This window comes from Chiloscyllium plagiosum, chromosome 7, assembly GCF_004010195.1.
Source record: "Chiloscyllium plagiosum isolate BGI_BamShark_2017 chromosome 7, ASM401019v2, whole genome shotgun sequence".
In the NCBI taxonomy this organism is placed as follows: domain Eukaryota; kingdom Metazoa; phylum Chordata; class Chondrichthyes; order Orectolobiformes; family Hemiscylliidae; genus Chiloscyllium; species Chiloscyllium plagiosum.
The window spans coordinates 24,346,972-24,361,171 of NC_057716.1; the positions used below are offsets into that span (position 1 = coordinate 24,346,972).

Consider the following 14,200-nt stretch of genomic DNA (forward strand, 5'->3'; position numbering starts at 1 on the left):
CTTCTGCTCCTCAGTACTACCTGCCTGTCCACCTAACTTTGTATCGTCGGCAAACTTCGCTAGAATGCCCCCAGTCCCTTCATCCAGATCATTAATATATAACGTGAACAGCTGCGGCCCCAACACTGAACCCTGCGGGACACCGCTTGTCACCAGCTGCCATTCCGAAAAAGAACCTTTTATCCCAACTCTCTGCCTCCTGTCAGACAGCCAATCCTCTATCCATGTACAAGCATCAGTTGTTGTATAAACATCCCTCACCCAAGTATAATTAAACCTCACTGCTCCCAGAGACTAGATTATTTCCTTAGCAAGTATGTGGGCATGGAGTTTAAGGGGACAGATAAGGACATCTAGTCTCCGCATTTGATCATCTTAGTGATGTAAAATATTTTTAAAGCCAATGTCAAGTGTAATGAGGTAGCTGGCTGAAAAGCATTAAAGAGAGGAGATCAGGTCACCTCCATCTTCTTGGTCAGATAGGTAAAAAATAGTGAAAATAAAACTAATTTAGCAGATGATAAAGCTGCCTGGAGGAATTCTATCTAAACCTAGACTGCATCAATAAAATGTGGCACAATGAGGAGCAAGAGGATGCATGTTAAGAGAAGACGTTGGTGAAAGGTTGAGGAGAAACTGGAACAGGAATTGGTGCTGAACAGAAACTGCACTGTTTCCTAGAGAAGCTGGATATCACAGTGCACAATGGTCGCTTCCTAGTAGTTAAATACCGAGATGGGGGAAATATAGGAATAGGTCATTCGATCCCCAAAAAGTCAGTTCTCCATAATAATTATAGTATATATTCGAGTTGATCTCATGTAAAAGTCAACCCCTATTTTCCATATATTTTCCATATATCTCATGTTAAAGTTGACCCTCATTCTTCACAGATAACAGATCAACATTTGATAGTCAAGGTAGTATCCTGTACATAAACGTTACATTGAGGAAATGCAGGATTTTTTTGTGCTATTCTGTGATTTGATGTGCAATTCACACCAGTGACAACCAACCATGTGGAATAGAGTCATATATCTAGCTGGGGTTTTGAAGTTTCATCATTTCGTGTAAAATCGCCCTCCAGGAAAAAAACAAAAAACATTCAGCAGCATTTAAACTGAAATTTATTGAAGTGGCAGAGAAGACAAATAACTGCATAGCAGCAAGAAAATTGTGTGTTTTGGAGAAACTTGAGAGACCGGAAAAATATATTGAACCAAGTTCAGAAAATGCTAAAATGAAAGTGTACCAACAGAGCTAAACCTAGCAAGTGGCTGAGTAGGTACTTGAATTCATCTGAATGGAAAACGTGTTCATAGTGAAGCCATCCAAATCCAAGCACGAACGTATCAAAGGAGGATGGAATTTCAGATGTTAAGACAATTGCTGGATCGTGCACCAGGTTCATGAGAAGGCATGACTTAATAGTTCTGCAGAGAACTAAGATTACACAAAAGCTGCCTGCTGAACTAGAAGATGAGATTCTACAGTTTCATCAGTTTATAATCACAAATCAACTGGAGGTGGAATGCAGCTAGAAGGCGATAGGTGGATGCAGGTGAGGGTGTAATAGTGATAGGTCAGTGGGAGGGTGGGGCAGATAGGTGGGAAGATGGACAGGTAGGACAGGTAAAGAAAGTGGTGCCAAGTTGGAGGGTTGGATTTGGGATGAAGTGGAGGCAGGGGAGATTTGAAAACTGGTGAAGTTGATGTTGATGCCCTGTGGTTGAAAGGTCCCAAGGCAGAAGATGAGGCTTTCTTCCTCCAGTTGTTGGATGGTTTCGATATGGCGGTGGAGGCAGCCCGGGACTAGCATGTCCTTGAGGAAGTGGGAGGGGGAGTCGAAGTGTTTAGTCAAAGTGTGATTGGGTTTTTTGGTACGTGTCTCCCAGAGATATTCTCTGAAATACTGTGAGTCGGAGTCCTGTCTCCCTGATGTAGAGGAGACCACATCAAGAGCAACGGACACATTAAAGGACGTGGGTGAACGTGCAGGAAAATCTCTGCCGGATCTGAAAAGATCTTCTGGGGCCTTGGATGGAGATGGTGGGCGGGGTGTAATGGGTGGAGGTAATGATCTCTGTGGAACACAAATAGTGGTGGGGAGGGAAAAAGTCTTTCATGGTGGGGTCTAATTGTAGGTGGTAGAAATGGCAGAAGATAATGAGCTGTATCCAGAGTTTAGTGAGGTGGAAGGTAAGAACCAGGGGGGTTCTAACATTTTTATGATTGGAGGGGTGGGATTCAAGGGCAGAGGTGCAGAAAATGGAGATGTACTGGAGGACATTGTTAATCACGTGATAGCAGGCCATCTGGCACATCTGGGAGTGGAATTGCTCCTCCTGGGAGTGCATACGGCAGAGGCAAAAGTTCTTTCTTGTATGACTGATGACATTAAGTTAAAGCCAATGCCTGTTAATAAGAGAAAAACTTTGCCAAAAGGGAGATTTCCAAAAGGAATTATCATCCCTATGTAACCACAAGGCCGGATGGATGAAAGTGGATAAAGGAAATTTGGAATTTACGGCCTTTTGGGCTCAGCAAGGAAAAGAGTTTGCTCGTTTGGGACCAGTTTAGATCACATCTAGTGAAGAATAGCGTTGATAATATTCAATCACATAACACTAACGTAGCTGTAATTCCTGGCGATATTACAAGTATTTTGCAACCGATAGATGTTCGTATCAATTAGCCATTTAAGGACACGAGGAGAAAAAAGCAGAATGTTGAATGACATAGAAAAAACACACATGAAAGAAGGCAGCATGCGGTCTCCACCACTGTCACTGATCTGTGAATGGTTCATTGATACATGTAAGGAAATAAAAGCTGACACTATTTTCAAATCATTCAAGAAATGTGAAGCTTCGAATACATTGGATGGTACAGAGGCTGATTATTCATAGGATAGCACAGATGAAGCAGAAGAAGTGGATGATGTGCTATCGCTAACTATGGACAGCGAAGATGAAAAAGATGCTTATGATGATATATTCTTCCTGATGATTATGAAGCTTTATTCAGTGCTGAAGATGTTGAATAGTGTCATTTTGCAGGATTTTACTGAACTTCTGTATCTGGCATGTTTAATTTAGATGTAACACGTATTTGTGATTTAAAGCCGTATTATACTTCACTTCTTCCTATGTATAAATATAAGCTTACTAAATAATTTTTGTTTCTATTGTCTTTATCCAGTAATTAATATAATTTGTTGTATTTTTTTCTTTATTCATTGAGAGATCAAATGGGCTTCAGCTAATGATATGGACTGTAGCATGAATGTCAGCCCCTCAAAAGCAATATCCGTATGATAATTGACCCTATGAATTCAAACCTTAAAAGGTTTAAACCTTAAAGGCCCCCATACCCGCGGGGCATACGTTCCAAGACCTATCGCAGAAGCCCAAAACTGCAGATAAGTGTGAACCCATTCATTTAAATGGGAAACGTACCTTTCCAGCAACCTCCTGTCCCTGCTTCTGGAACATTCCCTTTTATATGTTTGGGCCACGGTCAACCGCAGGTAACTGAAACTGCAGTAACCGGACCCGCGGATATGGGGGTCACCCTGTAGTCTAAAAAAATCAGACTTTTACATGATTATGTACGGTAGATCATGATAAATTTTAACCCAACAATCTGCTCTGATTTGCACTCTTTAAATAGCCTCACAAAAACCCATTAATTTGAATTCAGATATTTTCAACCGACCTTCAGGCTCAGCAGCTTTCAGTTCCAATTTTCTACTATCCTTTGTCTGAAGAAGGGGAGATGGGAATAATATGTCATCTGGCAATTTGTCTCCACTTAAGCAGTATAAAACAAAGAGGAGATTTGGCTTTGCTTTCCCAAATCCCTACAGAAATCCAACAAATCAAGAAATAAATAATCAATCAATCAGTGTTACGCAACACACCTCATTACTTGTCCAGCCAAAGCTATCAGTTAGGTCAGATGTAGATGCAGCCAACTGATCTGCAAGCAACAGCTGGGCAAAAAGCCTCTGCAGCTCCAAAGGGATAACTCGAACCTAAAAACAAATGCAGTTATCTTTTTCGATCTTAACATACTGTCATACTTAATAATCAAAATTACATTTCACCCCTTCTACAGTGCAAATAATGACATGGATAGACCCCACATAAAAATGACACACAGCACCAACTCTGCTGAAATCATGCAGATTCTTTGGAGCAATAACAGCCATTATCATACTGATCTTTACAGTCGTTATGAATGCTATATGGTATAAGGGACAATACAAAAGGACAAAATATCAAGGTTTAGCATTCTTGAGAGTGACAAATCACTTAGCCCAGGATGCTAATAGAAGCAAGGGAAGAAACAGGCTCTGACTATCATTTTCCAATACTGCTAACATTGTTGCATTATTCAGAAAACAAGGAAGAAATAACCTGTCTAAATAGAGGCCAGTCAGCTTAACCTTGATTGGGGTAAATTATTAGAAAAGAAGTCTGAAAGGAGATAAAATTGTCATTTAGAGAGGCACAGATTAATCAAGGATGGTCAGATTTGTTAAAAGGAGGTCATATTTGACTAACTTACTGAATTATAGAGTCATAAAATGGTGCTGCACTGAAAACAGACCCTTTGGTCCAACTTGTCCATGCCAACCAGTTATTTTAAATTAATCTAGTCCGATTTACCAGCATTTGGCCCATATCCCTCTAAACTCTTCCTGTCATGTACCCATCCAGATGACTTTTAAATGCTGTAATTGTAGCTGCCTCCACCACTTCCTCTGGCAGCTCATTCCAAACATACACTTTCCGCTGAGTGAAGAAGTTGTCCCTTCGGTCCCTTTTATATCTTTCCCCTGTCACTTTAAACCTATGCATTCCAGTTTTGGATTCTCCAACCCTGGGGAAAAGACCTTGCCTATTTACCCTATCCATGCCCCTCATGATTTCATCAACCTCCACAAGGTCACCCCTCAGCCTCCAACATTCCAGGGAAAATAGCCCCAGCCTATTCAGCCTCTTCCTATAGTTCAAATCCTCCAACCCTAGCAACTTCCTTGCAAATATGTTGGTGCTACAGATGTTGAACAGTGTGATTTAGCCAGAATTTAGTTAAATAGAGTAGCTTTTTATTTGTCATTTCTACCAAATACAACTGATACAGTAAAAACGAGACAGCATTCCTCCAGGATGACCAAGGGTGCAACATGGACAGCACAAACTACACAATCATACATGGCAAAAAGTGCATAAGAAGTGCAAAACATGCAAGGTACAGTGCAATAGAAGAATGATAAATAGTAATTTTTCTAACAGCAACTCGAAGTCATGCAAAGAATTTCAGATGAAAAAGAGTCCGATTATACTGTGTTAAGGAACCAGATGGCTTGGGGGGGGAAGAAACTGTGGCCGTGAGAGATCGAATGCTCCAGCATCTTCTTCCAGAAGAGTTTGAGTGAGGAGCATGTGGGGGTCTTCCACAATGCTCTAAGCCTTTCGAATGCAGCATGTGGTGTAAATGTCTGTAGTGGAGGCAAGAGTGACCTGATGATCTTCTCAGCTGTCCTCATTATCCGTTGTAGGGTCTTACGATCCGAGACAGTGCAATTCCCAAACTTTTGTATTTGGTTTAATTTAGATGTAACAAGTAATTGTGATTTAAAGCCATATTATATTTCTACTTCGTAATTTTTTTCTGAATCCTCTCAAGTTTAGCAACATCTTTTCTATTGCAGGGATTCCAGAATTGAACACAGTATTCCAGAAGTGGCCTAACCAATGTCCTGTACAGCTGCAATATGACTCCCAACTCCTAAACTCAATGCACTGACCAATAAAGATACATGTCTCAAACACCATCTTCACTACCCTGTCTATCTGTGACTCCATTTTCAAGGAACTAAGAACCTGCACCCCACGGTCCCTTTGTTCAGTAACACTCCCAGCACTGTACCATTAAGTGTACAAGTCCTGCCCTGCTTTGCCTTCCCAAAGTGCAATACCTTACATTTATCTAAATAAACTCCAACTGGCACTCCTCAGCCCATCAGCCCTTCTGATCAAGGTCCCACCTACTGAGATAATCTTCTTCACCGTCCACTACACCAACAATTTTGGCGTCATCTGCAAACTTGCTCTTCCTCCTATATTCACATTCAAATCATTTGTATAAATGATGAAAAGCAATGGACCCAGCACCGATCCTTGTGGCACACCACTGGTCATGGATCTCCAGTCTGAAAAGCAACCCTCCACCACCACTCTCTATTCCTCCCTTCAAGCCAGTTTTGTGTCCAAATGGCTAACTGTCCATGGATCCCATATGGTCTAACCTTGTTAACCAGGCTACTGTGAGGAACTTGGTCAAACGTCTTGCTGAAGTCTATAAAGACAACTTCCACTGCTCTGCCTTCATCTATTCTCTTTGGCCCTTTTCAAAAAGTACAATCAAGTTAGTGAGAAACGATTTCCCAAGCACAAAGCCATGTTGACTATCCCTAATCAGTCCTTGCATTTCCAAACAGATTCTGTCCGTCAGAATCCTCTCCAACAACTTATCCATCACTGATGTCAGACTCACTGGTCTATAGTTCCCTGGCTTTTCCTTACCACCTTTCTTAAATAATGTCACCACATTAGCCACCTTCCAGTCTTTCGGCACCTCACCCATGGCTATCAATGATATAAATATCTCAGCAATGGCTTCCCACAAACTGAGATCAGATCCTGGGGATTTACCCACCTTTATGCATTTTAAGATGGCCGGCCTCACCACCTCTGTAATCTGGACACTTTTCAAGATAAGCCTGTTTATTTCTCTAAGTTCTTTAGCTTCCACATCCTTCTCCACAGTGAATATTGATGCAAAATACTCATTTCGTATGTCACCCATCTCCTGCAGTTCCACACATGGGCAGCCCTGTTAATCCTTAGGGGATCCTATTCTCTCCATAGCTTCCCTTTTGCTTTTAATATATTTGTTGAATCTCTTTAGATTCTCCTTAACCGTGTTTGCCAAAGATATCTCATGTCCCCTTTTTGTCCTCCTGATTTCCCTCAAGTATATTCCAACTGCTTTTATACTCTTCAAGGGATTCATTTGATCCCAGTTGTCTATACCTGCCATATGCTTTCTTCCTTTTCTTGACCAGAGGCTCAAATTTTTCTAGCCATTCAGCATTCCTTATACTGACAAGCCTTGCCGTTCGCACAAATAGGAACATACTGTCTCTGGACTCTCATTATCTCATTTTTGAAGACCTCCCACCTTCCAATTGTCCCTTTATCTGCAACTAGCTTCTCCCAATCAACTTTTGAAAGTTCTTGCCGAATACCATCGAAATTGGCCTTCCTCCAATTTAGAACTTGAACTTTTGAATCAGGTCTTTCCTTTTCCATAACTATTTTAAAACTAATAGAATTATAATCACTTGCCCAAATTGCTTCTCAATTACGTGCCCTGCCTTATTTCCCAACAGAAGTTCAAGTTTTGCACCTTTCTTTACACTATGACAGTCCTATTCTATAGTTGGAAAGTTAAAATCCCTTACCATTACAACCCTCTCATTCTTGCAAATATCTAAGATCTCCTTACAAAATTACTTCTCAATTTTCCACTGAGGGGGGGGGAGCTATAGTACAATCCCAAGGTGGTGATCAACCCTTTCTTATTACTCAGTTCCACACAAATAACTTAATTGGATGTACTCCTCGAAATGTCGTCCCGAAGTAGAGCTGTAATGTTTTCCTTAACCAAAATGCCACTCCCTTTCCCCCCACTTTCTATCCTTCCTATAGCATCTATAGCTTGGAACATTAAACTGCCAGTCCTGCCCTTCCTGGAGTCATGTTTCTGTAATTGCTATGATATCCCAGTCCCATGTTCCCAACCATGCCCTGAGTTCATCTGCCTTACCTGTCAGGCCTCTTGCATTGATATAAATACAGTTTAATTTATCAGTCTTACCTTGTTCTCTGCCTTGCTCCTGCCTCCCTGGACTATTTTACTTGCTCTGCTTCTCAACAGTACCAGACGTAGACTTCTCTCCACCTTCTATCTGTCCTGTTCCCCCTCCGGACCAAATTCTCAGCCACACATTCATCTGCTCTATCCTCCTAGTCCTACTCTCACTAGCACGTGGCACTGGGAGTAATTCAGATACCAGTATCGTTGAGGACCTACTTTCTAACCTCCCACCTAACTTCCTACATTCTCTCTTTAGAACCTCATTTCTTTCTCTTCCTCTGTTGCTTTTCAGAGGATTTTTGAGGGAAGTACATTTTATGTCTGCTTATGCTTTATCAAAGTTTTTGCCAATGCCCACAAAGCAGGCTAGTCAGAAAACTAATGCCTTTGCATCTAAAGGACAATGGCACGTTATATCCAAATTTGGCTACGTGGCAAGATGCAGAGTTATGACTGACGAGTATTTGTGCTTTGAAGTGGTTTTCCTAATTGACAGTTTCAGGGCTCAGTGTCCTTAGATGTACATGGCATAGATATTTTCTAATGAACCTATTCAGAGATGTTATTACATATCTCTCGAGCAAATGGGACTTGAACTCATACCTCCATATACTAACACAGGAAGCATAATTAAGATGTTTCCAATCAATTGAAAGATTGGCAGAGTAATTGACACTTGGGAGAGAACTATAGACGGCAGGAAGCTATCAAAGACTGGTCAGGTAAGTAAAGAAGTAGCAAATGGAATTTAATTCATTCGAGAATGAGGTAATACAGTTGAAGAAGTCAAAGAAGGAAAAGGATTATACAATAAATGGTAGGATTCTGAGAAGCTTAGAGGAGCTGAGGGATATTTTTATGCAAAGCTAAAGGTCTCTGATATCAGCAGAGCAAGTAGATAAAATGGTCAAGAAGGCTTTAGGGAAACTTTTGTTTATAGGTTAAGGTCATGAGCAGATGAGCATGCTCAAACTAACACCAGTTAGGTACTGTATAGAGTTCCACTCACCAAAATACAGGAGGTATGCAATCACACTAGAAAAGGTAAAGGTGAGATTTATGAGGTTATTAGCAGGAGAGTAGCATTTAAGCTATGAGGAAAGATTGGTAGGCTGGTATTGCTTTCATTGGAACGGTGCAGGATGAGAGATTTAATTGAGGTGCATAAAATATCGAGGGGTAAAAAACAGGGTGGAAATGGAAGAATCTATTTTGCTAGCATAGAGGTTGGGTATGGATTTAATTAGTAAAAGGATTAGAGAAGTAATTTTCTTCACCCATAGGTCAATAGAAGACTGGAAGTACCTAAGTGGATGGTAGAGGCAGAAAACATCACTATATTTGGGTGGCATGGTGGTTCAGTGGTTAGCACTGCTGCCTCACAGCGCCAGGGACCCGGGTTTGATTCCAACCTTAGGTGACTGTCTGTGCAGAGTTTGCACATTCTCCCTGTGTCTGCGTTGGTTTCCTCCTGGTGCTTCGGTTTCCTCCCACAATCCAAAGATGTGCAGGTCAAGTGAATTGGCCATGTTAAATCGCCCACAGTATTAGATGCATTAGTCAGGGGTAAATGTACGGAAATGTCTGGGTGGGTTACTCTTTGGAGGGTGGGTGTGGACTTGTTGAGCCAAAGGGCCTGTTTCCCCACTGTAGGGAATCTAATCATTTAAAACATGTTTACATATATACTCAAAGGGGCTCAAGAGATAATGCATCAAATGTGGAAGGCAGAATAGATAAAAGCAATCTTTTTGACTGGCACAGATAGGTCAAATTGTCTCCTGTGTTATAAAACTTTTTTTTAATCTATATACTACATATGCACACACTTAACTACAGAATAACTATCTGATAATACTGGCAGGTTCTGTAGTAAACCTTGCCAATCTCAATGTCCCAGCCAGATTTACTTTTCTGAGCATTCATGAGATAAATGTGATAAGAGATGACAATACAGAGACATGGACAGTTTTGAAGGAAATATCAAGAGACACTAATGTGTACTAAGACACACCAATCAATTTGAATAAGAACTACTGATGTCAAAGGACACTTGCAGACCCATTAATACCTACAAAGTATTTTTCTTTTTAAAAGGTACTCAAAATGTCACATTTTAGCACAATAATTAATAACTTAACATTCCAAAAGAGCGAGGCTTGACAAGCCAAGTGGTGGCTCTGTGGGATCAATGGAAACCCCTGGAATGGCACTATCCTACATTTTGATAGATATTAAGCAAGGAGCTAAAAAGATTAGAAATCACAGAAGAAACTCTTTCACGCAATACATGAAACCCAATCAATAATATAATCAGTGGAAGAAATAAATAACTGCATTTATATTTTGACTTTAATAAATATTGGCTATATCCCAATGTAAAAGATTAAACGGGAATATCTCTGTGGACATTAATGTAACATTAAAGTTTAAGACTGCAAAGCTGAACATTCTGGAAGTGGGTGGGACGACATTCTGTCTCACAGATATGCAGGAATGTGATGACTATCCATTGTAATTCACACTTCATTTAGACAGTCATTTGCTACTATTCCCCTACTATTATCAGATTAAACTATCATTCAATCTCTTCCATTCAGAAATGCTTTCATAAACCATTCCCTGAAGCTAGGTATGTCGCACCAGCATTGTCTTGGAGAATCACTGAGTCAGGAAATCGTCTGCATAATGATTCCCCGGGATTAGGGCATTAGTAAATGCAACATTTTAGGGGACAATCTCATCCTACCATTGTTACATATGACTGTGAGTGACTGCGGCTTGTTGTGAGTGGCACGTGGCTATGGGGAAGTGGCCAGAGTATCCGTAAGTATGGCCAACTAACCTGTATAAAGGTGATGTGTTTTCTTTGTTCAGTGCCTCTTTTGACTCAACCTTGCACGCCTGTGGGGGTGTCATCTAGCTTGTACAAGCCTTAATAAACTTTAACTGTTTGCATAAATTGATGTGCGTGAATTGCATCTTGTGTGTGAAACCTCAGGAAAAGAACCTAACACCAAAGCACTTCACAACTAATGAAGTGCTTTTGAAGTGTTGTAATATGAGAGGGTCCATTAATCACAGGTGTCTAATATGTATCAGACTGTGAAATGTGTACAGCTTCAGGAGTTTACTTCTAAAACATTCTAAGATTAGTGAGCTATTTTTGTTCTGAAATGTCATCAAGGATCAAAGACTATTTCATGATCTGCTCATGGTATCAGAACAGTGAAGAAAAGTGAGGTCTGCAGATCAGAGCTGAAAATGTGTTGCTGGAAAAGCGCAGCAGGTCAGGCAGCATCCAGGGAACAGGAGAATCGACGTTTCGGGCATAAGCCCTTCTTCAGGAATGAGGAAAGTGTGTCAGAACAGTGAAGTCAGGTTCAGAAACTCCCACTCTGTCGATTTTGTAACTAATTGTATACCCAAGTATTAAATATGCCATGTTCTAGGTTACATCCTGCAATATCAGAAAGGGTCAACATAATTACGAATAGGTAAAGCAGGATGACAGCCATACAGTAAGTTTCAGTCGAAGTAACCATCTGTGCAGTTTTATGCTATAAAATCTGTCACAAGAAAACTCCATATTGAAAAAAGACAGGGGTAGGGTTGTGGGATTACAAATTAAGTGCCATTACTCAAATTAGTTATTTATTTGAAATATAAGAGAAACAAAGCTAATGGCCCAGATATTCCACCAAGGGTCAGAAACCCTATCCGTAACCTTAACCCTACTTTTTTTCAAAAAATTACCAATTTGCTTTTAGACATCCTCTGCACCAGAGATTCCTGAATCAGAGTCTCTTAAAATGAACCACTCCAGGAATCCACAAGTTTAACAGTTTAGAAAAAGTGTGCAAAGCACACCCACCTCTGCAGCAGTTGGGATATTCCATTAATGTTAATTTAAATAATTTAATTATACAGTAGCACAGCCAGACACTTTGACATCTCTTGTGAAAGCACCAGTATGTAGGGCAAACACTGAGTTGGGTGCTAGGTGGGTAGGATGGCACTTGCGTAGGTTTGGAAGTGTGTCAGGTAAGTATATAAGTGATGAGAGAGTTTTGGGTCTGACAGCAAGGGCAGTGGGAAGGAATGCAATGACTGGGTCACAGTGAGTAGCAGACTAAAAAGTTATTCTATCATCAATGTTTCTTCGATAACTATTAGACTTCTGAGATTTGGAACCCTCCAACATTAATGGACTTTATAAAGCTTTATAAAATCTTGACGGGCATGGATAGTATAAATAGAGAAAGTATTTTTCCTGGAATGGGGGAGCCCAGAGCTAAAGGGCATAGGTTTAGGGATGGACGAGTTGGACTGAAGCGTTTCCGTGCTGAACATCTCTATGACTCTTTCTAAGGGTTTCAGACACGAAGGAAGAAAGTCTGTCACAAGAAAGTCTTCAATTTCGCAGACAATTCTCACAGAGTCGGCTGCATCAGGGGTTCTGTAAATGTCTATGGGGAGGTGATGGCGTTGTGGTATTACCTCTGGACTGTTAATCCAAACGTACAGATGAGGTTCTGGGGAGTCAGGTTTGAATCCTGCCATAGCAGATGGTGGATTGTGAATTCAATCAAAATCTGGAATTAACAGTCTACTAATAATCATGAATCCATTGTGGATTGACAGAAAAACCAATCTGGTTCACTAATGCTAATAAGGAAACTATTGTCCTTACCTACTCTGGTCTACATGTAACTCCAGACCCACAGCAATGTGGTTGATTCTTAACTAGCTTCTGGGCAATTAGGGATGGGCAATAAATGATAGCCTAGCCAGCGACGCCCTCAACCCGCGAATTAATTTTTTAAAAAAAAGTCTTGATGCATAACTCCAATTAACACGGCTCCAATGATTTTCTGACTATTGAAATATCTGGGCCATTGCTTTCAGTCCAATATGGTTCGTTGCAAAGCTAATGTGAGAGGGAAAACTGGTGGCTGTTATACTATAGAAAAAGATGGGGAGAGGCAAGTGTAAAAGAAGGGAAGGTCAGGTGAGGGTTAGAGGTCGTACAATATAAAATGTGTCACTACTCTACCTCTGGAGTTCTAAAGAGTCGTATCTTTCTCGAAACATCAACTTGGTTTTTCTCTCTCCACAAAGGCTGCAAGACCTGCTGAGTTGCTTCAGTGTTATGTTTTTATTTCATATTTTCAGCATCTGCTTTGGTCCATGCAGATCGCATTGATTGTGTATTAACACAAACATTTTATTTCAAAGTGATAAAGAAATAAAAATTATTTAAAGTTGTTAGTAGCCCATGAGTAGCCTTTAAAAAGAGGACCAATAAAACCTGCTCAGGATTTAACATAAGCCTTTTGTGTAGATTTGGTCCAATTATTGTAATGTCTACACTTAATCATGAACTACAAATCAAAAAACTGTAGTAACAATGTTAAAAAATAGATAAATGCGAACATTCTCACCTTCGACTCTGGCTTGTCTTTGTCTGATAAATTTCCCAGTTCCTCAGGCCCCAGGGCAAACAATGATTCTAATTCCAAAGAAGAGAAGAAATGTTAATCAGACAGCTAAACTTGCATTTATACCATGCCATTAAAGGTAAAAACAAACATGAGGTACTTCCTGGGAGTTTAATTAGACAGGTTAAAATGAAAGGAGGCGATATTATGAGGAGTTACCAAAAGCTTTGTCAGAAGAAGAATTTAGAGGAGGGTAAGAGTTGTCAAGAAGTACAGGACTAAGAAGGGAATTACAGATTTTAGGGCCAAGAGAACTGAACACAGTCATTCGTAGTGGTGGGTGGGAAGAAAGAGTGTGATAAATTTGGCACTAGAGTATAAGTACAAAGTTCCTATAAAGCTAAAGCAGTTCACAGAGAGGGTTAAGGCTGTGAAACGATCTGAACGCAAGGCTGAAAACTTGCAATTGGATGTGTGGGAGGACCGCAGGACAAACGTAGGCTAGTGAAGACAGGGATGATAGGTGAGCAGAATTTGAATTGCCAGCTGATCTTTGGATAAGTGAAAGTTCATGAGGGGAAGTGATGGAAGATTATTCCAACACTCATGGTCACCTACGTCTGGAAGAAACAACACTCTGCAGTGAAAGTTTCAGCCACAGGTGGGCTGAGTCAGTGATGGAAAGAGATGATGTGATGGAGGTGAAAGCAGACAGTTTTTGTGATGGCAGTGTATGTGTGGTTGGAATTCAGTTCAGGAACAAATAGAACCCTGAAACTGAATACAATTCGCTGTATTTAACTACC

The 14,200-nt window shown here is 40.5% G+C and overlaps 1 protein-coding gene across 1 annotated transcript in view; it reads right to left on the reverse strand.

The window, feature by feature from the left end:
• LOC122551913 (ubiquitin carboxyl-terminal hydrolase 40-like) overlaps positions 1–14,200 on the reverse strand; it is a 121,489-nt gene that overhangs the window by 91,990 nt on the left and 15,299 nt on the right. Inside the window, exons 3-4 of the mRNA XM_043694481.1 lie at positions 13,398–13,465; positions 3,923–4,036 (exon numbers count right to left, since the gene is read on the reverse strand). Coding sequence (XP_043550416.1) covers positions 3,923–4,036; positions 13,398–13,465 — 182 coding nt within the window. The remainder of the gene's footprint in view (positions 1–3,922; positions 4,037–13,397; positions 13,466–14,200) is intronic.